Raw genomic sequence first — 14,483 nt, forward strand, 5'->3', positions numbered from 1 at the left:
AGTCTTTTGATAGTACTCCATTTCCTTTTCTTGTTAATGACCTTTTGTGCTCTTGCCTCCGACAGCAAGTCCTATTAATTATGTCCAGGCTTAGATCTTTGATGGATTTAATCTTGTATATTACAAGCCAGCGACCCCAAAATGCAAATGTCCCACAAGCCGCTTGTTGAACAGCCACCCCCCTCCCTCGCTTGCCTTTTTGCAAATTAGATGCTGCATGAAAATCTGAATATCATCAGGGTAAATGAGCCTAATGCAAAGCAGCAACTTATCAAGACAAACGATCTGTCAGTCTGCACAGCAAATTGCATCATAAATAATTATACACCACTGTTTTTGAGGTATAAAGGGGAATAACAAATCCTCCAACTTGTCATCCACATGATGGGGATACTTTCCTTGATGGAGAGTACTCAACAAAGGCACGGCAGAGTGATTTTTGCTGAGGCTGAGCATTTACTAGATCAATTATTTTTTAAACATAATTCAGTGGCGATAAAATTCTTACACTAATAAAAGGAATTTAACCTTCAACCTTACAGCTTCTCGTCAATTTCTGTGCCAGTTTTTGGTAACAATATAATATAATTTCATAATGTCACTGTTTTACAGAGAATACAGATTTCTCATTCATATTACCATTACCAGGGTTTGGCTTTGACAGGATTGAAGTCCATTGGTCGACATCACCTGCCAGCGACTGTGCCTTACTGAGAATGGATTTATCCAGCAAGACGGTTTGAAGCTCTATCAACATCCCAGCAATTCTAATCAATCAGAAAGACAGAAAAATCATATATATGTAAACTAACGAAAACATCTGTGTGCTCTGCCATCTCAGTTGACTGAGTAGATCCCGGTGCTTACATGGAGTTGTTGAAGTTATTTACTTGGCCTGGTGTCTCCCCTGGTGTTGGATAGTTCAAACAGGGATTGTCGATGTTACACATCATACCTTGGAGCCAGGGCAGCACACCAGCAGATGGCATGGCTTTATTTGGGTAGTGACCTGTGGGAAAAGAGATGCATATTTGTTCTTCTGTACAGTTTTATATGGGGAAACTTGTTCTTTTATTGACATCACAACTAAAATGATATAAAAACATAATTGATAATCATATTGAACTGAAATTACAAGTAAATGAAAGTTGAAAATTAGAGGCAAATCAAACTTAACATGTACGTACATTGGCCTTTGAAAATTGGCTTGTTGGTGAACCTCACGGCCACAAGTATGAAGAAGAGAAATAGAGGCCACACTACTTCAACAACCAGTCGCACCTGTGCAAAAGAAAACAATATGAATTCATTTAAATAATTTGCATGTCAAATGCATCTTTGGAAGATATTGTGGCATAAAATGTTTGCATTGCTTTCTCATGAGTCAATAATGTGAATTTAGCTAATACAGTCAAAACAAAGAAAGAGTGCTGAACATTTTCCCCACAAGCAAACAGAAACTGTGCTGCAGCGTTGAAGAATAGTTTGACAATTTGGGAAATGTGGTTATTCACTTGCTGGACTCACGCCACTGTTTTATTTGTCAGCTAAATATAAGAACAGCAGTTGATAGCTTCTTTTTTTTTATTTTTTAGGAAGACTATAAACTGGCTAATGCCAAGAAAAGCAAGCCAAGAAACAGTCCATTATATAACACTGCTTCAAACACCATAATGTTATTCTTACTCTTCTGTTTTGTGTGCATTCAATTAGTAAATAAATTAGTTTTTAGATGGATTTTATGACCCCTGTACATACACTAGCCTACTCCCCCACTGATTTGTACATAGTGTTAAGCTAAGCAAAGTCAAAATTGAGTTTTAAAGACTGCTAACCCTGGATCTCTACCATGTCAACACCCCACAGCCATTTATTGACAGGGAAATGTGCCTTTCTTTTAGTTTAAAGTTTACTGCTGGGAAATTATCTCCAATGATGAGACAATGATTTGAAGTATTTTTCATTATTGAATCCTGATGGCTGTTATGTAATTTTTCAACTAAATTGAACACACTTAAGAGTTTAATCACTGACTATTTACCTCAGGCACTGCATATATAAGACTGTTCATGTCAGCATCTTCACAAAAATGCCAGAGTCCATATATTTTATTTAGTTTTATTCTTGCTATTTCTCTAAGCACAACACTGAGAAAGACCTCTGCTAGTGATGCACTAAACTGAAGCTATCACGCTCTCCTTATCATCTCCTTGCCACGCTCAATCCTCTCTTAGATGAAGAGTGTCAACCACTCCTTTGCGTTAATATAACCATTACTTGCCTGCTAGCAGGCAGCAATCCACGTGGCATATTGTGTTTTTATTTCTACCCGAGGGAAAAGAGAAATCCAACAAAACACACATGTATTACCTCAAGGGTTCACTTTTTGAAATTTTTCCCTTCAGGGCCAAACAGACATAATGTCCTGTTATTACAGGAAGTGCCAGGATTTAATATACAGCTTCATTATCACTACAGAGCCACAGAGTGAATAATAAAAAATATAGATGTAGCTTAATTGTGTTACTCAAAAAAATATGTTGATGGACAGGAATAAAAAAAAAAATCATAATATAAAAACTATATTTCTGGTGGCTTGTGGAGGACATGGGATCAGAGTGCGGCAAGCAATGCATCATGTCTGTTGATACAGTGGGGTTTGTCATTTATATACTGGGTAACCGTCCTGTTCTAAGCTGAAATCTATGGAATAACAGGTTTAATTTCATTTCACAAATTTTCTCTTTAGATATCCCAATTTTGCTTGGAATTGATGATGGTGTTGTTTAGGGGAGTCACAACGTCAGATTTAATTCACAAGATTTTTACTATGAAACTATCTCTTGATTTTTTTTGCTTGTTTTGCAGTGAATTATATTGTTATTTGTGTATTGTGCAACACTAACACTTTTTAAATTCTTGCAGTTATCTTTCATACTGGTCTATCACCACTTATTGCGTCACTGGCACATTTTTATATAGTAAAAATGCCATGAAGCATTATATCAATATGTAGCATGTAGCTATCTTTATGCTTTAGCTTGCAGTGGTTCATGACGGAAAATCCTTCGTGTAGTGAAGTGTTTCTGGTGAATCATATCTTCCTATCCTTTATCACTGCTCCCACACTGTCTGCCATCTAGGATTTTACCCTTGCCACATCATGACACACCACCCCCACTCCCAGTCCTGCACTCACCCATTGAGCCCCACACCCCTAACCTCAGCTAACCTGTCCTGCCGGCTCACTCATTTCTCTCCCTCAGCATCTCTGATAGAATGACCTGCTTAGAGGAATCAGCTGGAAAGCTCCAGTCAGCCGTTCTCCTAATCCTGCCACCGTTACATGTCTATACATGTGTAGACGCTGTATCTAATGATACATATTAACCAAATATTACGAGAAGACATCTGTTTCTTTGTCTTGGTTATTATACTGAAAGACACACAGATGTAAAAAATATAATATTCTAAATATTTATGTTGTTCAGCTGTAGAGTTTATCAATGAATGAAGGACTGGAAAGAAAAATGCAAAAAAATCACACGTAAGTTTGGAAAGAAAACTTTCAACTGCAGTCTTTGTTTGTTGTAACTCTGATACGAGGGTGAAATCTCATAATGTATTCCAAAGAAAAGGCATGGAGTAGAAACATGGAGACCTTTCCAGTGTCAAGCTCCCCAGACATCTGCCTTCGGACACCAGTGTCTTTGTGAATAGATAATCTCTTACTGTGAAATGATATGAAATACTGGACCATAAAATCAGTTTCATGCCTGTTATAAAATCTTAAAATGCTTGGTGAGGCATTCATATAATTGGTCATTAACCTCCACAAGCCCTCCAGAAGCACCATTGTCCTTGTTAACTCCCACTGGTTTTGTCTAATGACAATATTTCATGTTGACATTGGCCAAATATCGCACATTCCATGCACAAAACAGCCACTGTCTGCTTACATGTGCTTGTGGAAAAATAATCCCATTTTTCTTCCTGAGACAAAAGGACACCACCGTGTTTTTTAAATGATCTTTACTATTTTTCAAGGATGAAATCCTTTTCTAAGGTAGAACACTGTAAAATTATCTCTGCTATAAATTATTCTAAGAAACAATGAGCTTTGATGATTTTTTTCTTCACTTTTTGAGTGTGTGTAAAAATGTCTTTTGTTCTGCTTAGGCGACAGAAACACTGCTGTGCTTGAACCCCCTTACAAAACAAGTGGGTGGATGTGACTCCCATCATCACTGCAAGAGAATAAATCAAACAACACACTGCAGCTCTGTGTAACAGCAAAGTCAGCCCCAACAATGACTCATAAGGCTCACTAGATGCCTTGACTACTCATTTGGACCCTTGAAATGATGTTCAATGGTGGGGTAACTTATCCTTCTACAACATGGAAAGTGTGAGTGAAACCACAGGCTAATAGGTCTGCTATTCAGTATATCAATGACTAATCATGTGTGGCTTTTGTGACTAGTGCAAAGGAACAGGTGTTTACAAAATGTGTGGTTTTCATTCATATAAACACCAGGCCTAAATGAAAGTCAAATATTCAACTCAAAGCAGTTTGGACACATTCGTGTTTAGTGTACATTCTATGACAGAGCCTCAAGAAATAAGACCCATTAATCTAGTTTCTTATGAAAAGACTTAAATTGAATTGATCTGGATTGATTTGAACTGTATCCTTAAAAGTGCCTTGAGATCACTGTTGTTGTAAATTAGCACAATGTAAACTCATTGGACTTAAATGGTAACGTTGCATGGAAGATTTAGTTTCAGTTGAAGCATTTAAAGAAGTTGAAAGTATAATAGTGGGAAACATCTAAATCCCTCAATTGTCTCTATGTAAGCTCTTAAAGTCATATTTCGAGAGTAGCACTGAAAGCCGTTAAATCATCATTTTACTGATGAACAATGAAAGCCAATGACATTGAGCAGAAGCATTTTGAAATATCATCTTAATATAATCTTAAAACTCATTTGGCATGTAAGAACTCATTGCAGAGGGATTCTAATGTTAATTGAAAAGTTGTCTGTTTTTTTGTAAACCTTTTTTTAGATAACATTGTCACAGACTATTTGCCCTTCAAATAAGGCATTTAAAACTATACCAAAGACTGGTTTTGTTTGAAGTAAAACACTGGCAATGTGACATAACATGCACAAGAGATAGATCACTAAAAATTGAAGGTGACACTTTGAATTGGTTGGCATTAAGATAAGATTGTTCTTGTTCTCTGGAGGGAGAGTTAAAGGCGGCTTACTTCAATGAAAGAGACCATTTTTGTAGTAAACCCCCCCCTATTACCTCTGCCTCCCCTCCTTTAGTTGCCCTTGATAAGACAACCCTCAGAGCATATCCTCATTTTTCCCCACTGCTGACCACTTTTGGTAGATATATGTTGATTTGCAAAACGGAGGGTTTGTGAACACAAATGTACCTTTTGTCTCTTCCGAAGAGTGAAGTTCTTCCACAGGAGCAGAATGAACTGCGTCAGGAGACCCATTACGGCTTATCCTGGCAATATCCTGCCAAAGCGTCACTATGGCAACTGGCCCACTTAATAAACCCTGGAGGGAATAAAAAGCAGAGTTTGGTTTTAATACAGAGAAGCAATGCATCTTGGGGGAGTGCCACTAATCACTCACTTCCCCAGGCCTTGGGGCTTATGGTGCAGCACCTGTTCGAAGAATTATTATCACCTACACTCAGCAAATCTCAAGAAAGAGCAATGTCTCAGCATGTGGGGGTTACACAGTTTGGCTCTACAGTGCAAGAATTCTATCAAAGATCATGTATTTGTTTAACTATGTTCTACAAACAGTAGAAAACGTTTAGATATCGACCAAAAACTTTCTTTTACTTGTAAAGAGGGCAGTGCAAACTACCGTCTTTGTCTTCCCGACCACTGTCCTACAAATTCCCTGTCAATTAATCTGTCTTTTAGAGCATAGAGAAAAATGGAATAAAATAAAGCATGGACAACTCCATCATTTTTCATGTGGACTAAAGACTGCAGTAAAATATTTATTATATGTTTTACTAGCTACTCAACCCTGATTACACAGATAATAAACAAATAGGTCTGCCATGCCATTTTTACACTGCTACATCAAGTATGACCTTTATAAATACTCCCCAACTGACACACTCTCCACTGTCTTATTTTGATTTATTTGCATGCAGCAAGGTACCACTCAAAGCATATGAATGTTGCTTTAGAGCCTGGGGTACAGTGTGTTTGATCTGTTAATTTCATGTTTTCCACTGAAAGCTACAAATACAGCCATGCAACAAATATGTGCCAAAATGTGTTAAAGGTATGACTACACACATAATCAATTATCTAATACATTACAAATTCCTGAAACACTCATACTTTGATGTACTGGCAATGAGATGCTCAAATAGATATTTGTAACACGATAATATGAATACATAAAAGGAGTCATCATACAGAAATATGTGATAAATCCACTAACACAATCATGCATATTCATAAAATCATGGACAATTTTGGACAAAAATGTCAAACATTTTGAAAAAAGTTCTAATCAAAGAAAAATGTCAGTTATTTTTTTTTAATGTATGCAAACATTTTAGTGCAACCAAAATCGTATGAAAGCAAGCTTCTCAAGGCCTGAGTAAGACAAACAGATAAGGTGGATGAGGGTCAAATCCGTGCATGTACATGCTCAAGTAGACTCAGACTGGCTTAGGCACACGTTCCCATCCAGTACACAAAAGAAGAAGAAGCTGGTAACAGCGAAGAATAACCACATATGTTTTTGTATGAATAGAAAAGTATACTGTAAGTGTACACTAAAAAAGCCAAATTCTCAATAAAGCTTCTTTTTTCGGATGATTAAATGCATCAGTAATTGTGACACAAAATCAGACCATTAAGTCTATATCAAGTCGTACTCACTTAAGTATTTCTAGTGTGCTCTGCTCTAATAAAATCCAGATTTCATTACCACGGCATTATCTGTCCCTCAGAGATGTCTGTGCAGAGAATTTAGCTGGATTCACACATACGATAATCTCCCACAGTGAAAACTACAAGCAGCAGAATATCTTCATATTCTGTCATACCTCATCAGTACATCCAATCTCCTCCTGTGTATGTATACTGTGGCAAAGGAAAGTGGCCCAGTTAACAGGCCGAGTCAAGCTATGACCATTACTCAGCTTAACTGTAAATGTAAACATACAACCTGGAACTGGAATTAAATCTGTTAAAATCTACATTATGAATCTAGACATCTAATGACAAAAAAGGCTATTTTTGACACCTGTAATTTTTAAACTGCACTTTAACCAGTGTGTTACAAATTGTAGTCTTATTACACAATGAACATATATAACTGTTAAATTGTTGATGACTGATAAGAGCGCCAAACCAGCTCATTTGTTGTCCCAGCAAGCTGACTCCTCCGTCAGACAAAATCACAAGTTCGGTTATCTAAGTTGTGTTTGTGTTATATGGATGCACTTCGCTGGAAGACAAAACTAGCATACGGTGTGTTAAACTATTTGTGCGTAAGGATGTTACTTGAGTGCAGGAATTAGTTGTGGTGAGGCAGGTGGGAACTGGGATGGACTTTTTAGCCCGAGGGTAGGCCTGACAAATGTGCCACCTTTTAACGCTCCATTTCCTCTTGCTGTGTGGGTACCATCTTCTCTCTGAGCAGTTACATTATTTAATGCTACTCCATGGATGTTTTATTTACTGTGATGGGCATATTGATGCTCCTTCACTTCCAAACACTAAATTCAGTGCCCCAATTAGCTAAAAATAATAATCTTTTTCATGATATTGATGAAGCGGCTACATAGCTCCTAATCGGCTGGTTGACATTTTGTTTTGCTGGGAGTGCCAACAAATATTGTTAGAGATCCAAAATTGACTAAATCAATCCCTACTGCTATGGTCAATCCAATATTTTTGGCATTTATCAGAAACTGTGTAAAATATAAAATCCCATTCTTCTTCTTTCTCAGTAGTTTTACTTGTAGTGCTCTATTCATTAATTGCTTTAGCCTTCAATAAATGCCTTGCTTTGTCTATATTTTGAAGGCGATACTTATGGAACGAGAAGTAAGAAATGGCCTGGCTGGTTATGTCGAGGCCTACTACACGCCTGAACACGCAACACCATCACATTCTTGTATAATTGAGTATGCGCTGCGTTCTCTTGCACAGCTTTCAAGCCTCATCTTTTCAAACACGGAACGCACAAGAAAGGAAGAGCTCGGTACCACCTCCACTCTGAAATCACGTCAAGCATGAAGGGTAAACAACATCTCCAAGAATACACTCAAGCCATGTGTCAAAAATGTGTGCGTGTGAGCTGCTTTGGTATCTAAAAAAAAGGAGATTTGTGTCTAACATATGATGCGTGTGTGGGTGAGAGTTGTAGGAAAAGCCCAGCTCAAGCACTTGTTTCCAATTTCCCATCCAAAAAGCAGATAACAAGTAACAAGAGAGGGTGTGATTGTGTTTTGCATTGCAACCAGTGCATTAAAAAACACAATGAACACAGCCCTCCGGAGAATAAAAAAATCATTCAGTGGAAGGGTTTTCCAGATCATCATTTCAATCTACAACTTGGAGCACAAAGAATAATTGGAATAAGTTCTTTTGACCACTTTTTGTATTAGTTTTTCTCAAAGCTGTGGCCATTGGGCGCTGGCATCAGCTTTTTACTGTATCATTAGTTCCAAAGAAAGACAGGAAAAGAGGGAAAGACTGTAGTGCTATAAAAAAGAACTACTGGGAAAACATAAGTGCTGACGCATGCCTGGCATTTGAGCTCCGAGGACGGTGAAGTGCGTTATTTCAGACTCTAGGATAATCGAAAGAGAAAACAGATATTTGTCATGCAGCTTGAGAGCAGAGGACAGCGGAGAATGACTGCAAACATCGCTTACAAAGGAGGGATGGCGTGGCCTTCTGAAAAGCATAATGGTCCCTGTGCTCCTACATTCAATTTGTCTTTTTTATCTGTCCAGCTCTATCTCTATCTTAAGCTCTGTACAATTTCACTGCAACAAGAGCACTGCAGACTGTGCAGAGTAGACCAACGAGGCACTCATATCTTCAGTGTCAATTACAGCAACGTTTTAATGGATCTAACGAATTCCACTTCAAGAAGTTACAATCTAGTTGCTATCTGTTCATTGTATGAAGTTATGAAAAAGAGTATTTTAATTGACACTTGTAATTTTGTAACTACGTTAGAAAATGTATCACTTCATTAAGAAAAATGTGTGAATTTGAAACGCTGAAAGATATGGGGGAAATGAAATTCACTTTGATACATTTAGACTACTTATTTAATCAACACTCTAATTAGATTTAACATCACACTTGCACTTGAGGAACTGACAAGAAATTTAGAGCTACCTCTCTGCTCCTGCAAGCAGGTTAGAGCCGATTTCACTTCTGACCCAGTTTTATGGTAGAATAAAGAAGTAAAACATCTATAAAAACTCTTTAAACCACCCTATAATCTGATTCTCCTCAGTCCATTCATATCCTCAGTGTGTTCCATACCCTTCGTTTTTCCCCAAAAATGTGACTAAATGCTTTGCCACCATTTGTTGCACTGTGAGCATGAGTCACAGAGCCTGGTATTTCTAGATCCTACAGCTGCATATCTGTTCATTCTTGGTCATTCCTGCTCAAGGCTGCCCAGCACAATCTCAAGGCAGTTTGTGAAACTGTCACTGCATTGATCTATGTTGTTTTTTTTTATTTACAAGGATTGGAAAACATTTAAAGATATGAGAACAGTCTTTTGTCATATTGTCAAGTGTAAGAGGAGTGTTTAATGCCTCAAATAGAGGAAAAAAGTGGTGTATGAAGACTGGAGTATGTGCAAGTGGAGTTAGACATGACTGTCAACCAGGAGACAAAAGTATGTCTCAAGTCTGACTTTGTAATCTCTTTTTTACTCATTCATTTGTAAGAGTAGAGGCACCTAAACCACCCAGTTACGGTAGGTTTGGTGCATTAAAAACTTATTAGTATGAGTCAATTTAAAAAAAAAAGCCCTGCAGAGAACTAAATTGTGATTAAGGCATGCGAGGAATCCCTCGCTGTAATGGATTATTATGAAAGTTATGCAATTTTTTGCATGCAAAAAACAATTCATGTCCAACTGCACAAATACATTGATTTTTTAAATTTTTATTATGTGCTGTTTAAATGAATACCCTTCTGAAACAGTCAACAAAAACCTAAAACTATAGTGTTCACAGCGGTTGGATTTTACGAAGGGTTGCCACATGAGCTTCTGAGAGAATGTTCTATTAGACTATTATGTTTTGGCTTACCGAAAGCTGTACATTGATATTACTTTCCCTTTTATGTCTGTTTACCATTTCAGCATATTTATTCACACCTGACATATTGCTTATCTTGGTTAAACTCTTGGTCTTTCGTGTCTAAATCATGTGGTCAGCAAATCTAAATCTCCAAAACAGACCGCGTCAAACATGGAAAGGATGTCAGCACTCAAGTACTTCATCTGTTAACCTATCAACAGTCAGCTCTGCAAAACTGTGGTCAACAAGAACCTCAGAGTTTCTACAGTGTAATCACAAGCCTCTGGCAACTGCAAGAATATTCTTTGTATCCCAACATTGCTTTCACTGCAGCACTGCACCATAAGCTATCAGCACTCTGCTCTCCCCCAGGCAACCTCATGCCTGTACCAGCTACGCCAAGCTATCAAAAAAAGACTTTACTGACCTCAGGATGGGACTTACTTTTCCTTTGGAGCTACCACTGAATTCTCAGCAATGAAAGTAGAGTTCTTGTAAAAGACAGCACTTTTTTATGGGAGGTTCATAATGACAATGATATTCATAGACATGCACAGTAAAATTTTAAAAAGGCAACTTAGCCAGCCTGCGTACACTTAACAGCTATGAATTTTGCTCTCTTACCATCAGCCTCTCCATGAGTAAATATGTATATTTTGGAAAAACAGACTTCACTCAGCCTGTAACATTTCTCTCATTAGGATTATTGTAATGCCAAAATTATTTTAATACATACATTTTCCTTTATTTGATTGACTTACAACGGCATGGACCCAAAATTACTAATTTGGTTTGACAAATGATTCCATGCTTGAGAGGACAACGTAGCATAACTCTGCTGCAGCACTATGGTGTAAGCAAGCTTGACAAGATTTGTGCTGATGTTAGTTTTGAGAAGAGCAAATACATTACATCAGGGAATTTTTTTTTTCTTTAGGGAATGAGTGAAAAGCTTGTGTGTATGTTGTTAGATGTATTCTGAATAGATCAGATTTAGCTTAAGTTAACAGTTGATTTGTAATTCCCAACTTGAAAATGTTTATTTGACAACTAAAAGTCACTAGTTTAAACACTAGTTCTACCTTGAAAATTGCAATATCAGGTATTGTTATATTTGTCACCTTACTACGGTTTATGAAAGCAGGATAACTGAGTTGTATGTAATTTCTCACTGTGCATATGTCTATAGTTTACTTATTTACAGAGTAATAAAATGTGCTACTTATAAAACTTTTTTCCAGAAATCCCTTCAAGGCCCTGAGATAAACTGACAAGCTTTCCAGGGTGTAGTCTTATTCAGTGGCATATGGTCCAGGCCGCAGCCCTCCTGCAATCCTATATAGGGTGAAGTGGAAAAATAAAAAAATGACGAATCAATGAATACCTGAAAAGTTTTGGGATTAACATATTGAAAATAATACAGGACACTAACATGCCACAACCACTGATTCTGTTTGTTTTTTTAAAGGCACCATTAAAATTACAATAAACGAGAACAAATAAAAACTCTAAATAACATTCATCTTACTTATAAATTCATCATGTTTGCTTTGTAGGTCCATTTAGACTTTACACAGCAAAGATTCCTCAAAAGCGGCACACATTTTTGCATAGACCTCTATGTATGAACATAACAACCCTTTTTTACTTGCCCTGTAAAACTGCCCTAATTCAATAGAAAAATCAATTCTGTAGAGCTCAGAAATGAAACATTGAACATAATGGAACAAAGATAGAACTGAGTTTGATGGAATATTCATACTCTTTTTGCTAAAATTGGTCAGCTTGTTACCACAAAACTTGAAATTCCTGTACACTTCCACACTGTCAGACAAAAGCACCAACAATTGTGTTAATTTGCTGTCCATTCACCTCTGTTCTTCTGTTCAATAGATGTTTAATTTGGGGGGGATCCTTCAATGAATTAACTGTTTTATTCTGTTAAATTGCAGCAAAGTGCTGCTATCGGTTTACAGTGAGCATTAACTGTTTATTGGATAGAAGGGAAGAATATTTAACTCTTTTCAATTATCATGAAATGGAATAAGACAGTATTGTACATTTACAGTTTAAGACAGATAATTACTGTTGGAGAGGTAATATTTCTAATCTGTAAAAACTATGTTACGTGGGGAAAAAGCACTGTCATCCCACTACCCTGGATGACTCTTTTATGAGAAATAAAACAACACACTAACTCTTGTAAAAGTAGTCAAGGTCCAAGGTAAATCATTAGCAGGCAATACAATTACACAACAGGGGTAAAAGTTCACAGTCTTTGCTATACTGACTTAGGAAACAAACTGTTGGAATATGAGCATGATGTACATTAAGGTAAGTATTTCTAGTTATTGTGTATCAATAAGCTCATTTGATTTTTATATAACTATTTTAAACACAACTAGCCAGAAGATTTGTTTATTAGGTAATTTAAAATAAGGAGAGCAGTTCGCAAGGCACTCTATTTGATCCACGACGGACTAGATAGGAGGAGGAAAACAGACGAGTACACAGCTACTGAGGACCTGAGCCTGAGCTTGCCTCAGGAGTAGAGCTACAAAAACAACAGGCTAAAGACAGCATCACAGGAGGCCTAGCAGCAAAACATGTGTCCTGTGGTAAAAGCAGTGGTAAAAACAGCTTACCTCCTGGCTGTGTGGCCTTCACTCATCAGCACATCTTAAGGTGTATGAATAAAGTGAAACTGTTTTATCTGCTGACCGTCGTGACTCATGCAAAAAGACACTCTTCTTGGTTTCTCATGCCCTGCCTACCTCTCATGACCACCGTGCTCTTTTTCCTAGTCATAAAGTATGCAAATGAGTTCAGCTGAACCTGTTATGGTGACTGTAGCCACAGTAATAACCCTGCCAAGAAGCACACCGGTGGTGTTCATTACACAGCAAGTTCCCTTAAGCGCAGCCCTGCTTCATGTTGTCATGTCTGAGTTACCTGATGAAGCAGAGAGGGCCAACAGGAGCAAAGCCCTACATTTCAGTGGCATTGTTTTGGCATTCAAAGGCTGTGTAAATTTGTCTCACAGTAAACTCTGATAATTAGTCACCTGTTGACTTAGCACAAATTAGTCTTGAAATTAATCTTTTTTCTTTTAATAGATAAAGTGTTCGTAAGGATGGGATCATGAGAAATATTTATTTACTGGGAGACAAGACCAAGCTGCAAATGTTGATGATGTTGTTGGTGTTCGTCTGAATGTGTCACATGGGAGAAAAAGTTAAGTGCATTGACCGCTGGGCCTTATAGCAACTATATAATTTTGCAACAAGGGGATTAAGAGTTTATTATTCTAGGTGATAAAGAATAATGCCATAGGTGCACTGGGAGGATATCATTATGTAAATGAGATGGGTGTTTACTGAAGGGGTAGACAAGAAACAAATAGAGAAGCCTCACACTGAATGATATTTCTGTTCTTATTTGAAAACACCAAATTTACCTATTTACTCATTTATTGTTCTTTTCCTTAGTTTAATCAGGGGCATTCAAGACCAAGATTTACCATTCATCATCTTCAGAGGCTCTAAAGTCAATTTCATACTTGTAATGAATGTGATAACACTTTTATTCTAATTCAGATAATTATAAAGTCCAAATTAAATGTTGAGAGTAGAGTTATTTACATCGGCATATTAACACTTTCCTTGAGAGATAAATCCCCGAAAAGCCTATTCTGCTCTGATTGGTCAGCTCCAGAACCCTGATATGGCTTCATCTTAGAATACTCATCAGCTCAGTTGAGTTTCAATATTCAGGAAAGTGTCTCAGTGGAAAACATGACTCAGCAAAAGTTTAATTAATTTCCAGGAACTCACAAACACTAGGAATGCAATTAATAAAATGTCAATTCTGTGGACAGAGATTAGTGTTTACATATTGTGTTTTGCAAGACAGGGAATATAAATGTTTATAAAGACAATAAACTACTGAATTTGACTTCATGAAGACTTTAAGCTACAAAATAAAAATGAAATGTAAAGGCTAGATCCATCAGCAGTCCAATGAATCAATAAAAGAGTTTGAAATCATATGAGAGGGCTTCTGTCATGATCATGATCAAATTTGTGTCCTCAATGGTCTTTCAAATTACAGAAAACTTTTCTGGCTCTCACAATCACTCAAG

General features: G+C 37.2%; 1 protein-coding gene across 1 annotated transcript in view; it reads right to left on the reverse strand.

Annotated features, from left to right (window-relative positions):
• The window catches only part of LOC140281484 (phospholipid-transporting ATPase ABCA1-like), a 152,340-nt gene extending 139,056 nt beyond the window's left edge, over positions 1-13,284 (reverse strand). Inside the window, exons 1-5 of the mRNA XM_072375916.1 lie at positions 12,988-13,284; positions 5,451-5,580; positions 1,188-1,281; positions 868-1,009; positions 640-767 (exon numbers count right to left, since the gene is read on the reverse strand). Coding sequence (XP_072232017.1) covers positions 640-767; positions 868-1,009; positions 1,188-1,281; positions 5,451-5,516 — 430 coding nt within the window. The 5' untranslated portion in view covers positions 5,517-5,580; positions 12,988-13,284. The remainder of the gene's footprint in view (positions 1-639; positions 768-867; positions 1,010-1,187; positions 1,282-5,450; positions 5,581-12,987) is intronic.
• Positions 13,285-14,483: the final 1,199 nt, after the last annotated feature.

This window comes from Leuresthes tenuis, unplaced genomic scaffold (genome assembly GCF_036924035.1).
Source record: "Leuresthes tenuis unplaced genomic scaffold, fLeuTen1.0.hap1 SCAF_22, whole genome shotgun sequence".
In the NCBI taxonomy this organism is placed as follows: Eukaryota; Metazoa; Chordata; class Actinopteri; order Atheriniformes; family Atherinopsidae; genus Leuresthes; species Leuresthes tenuis.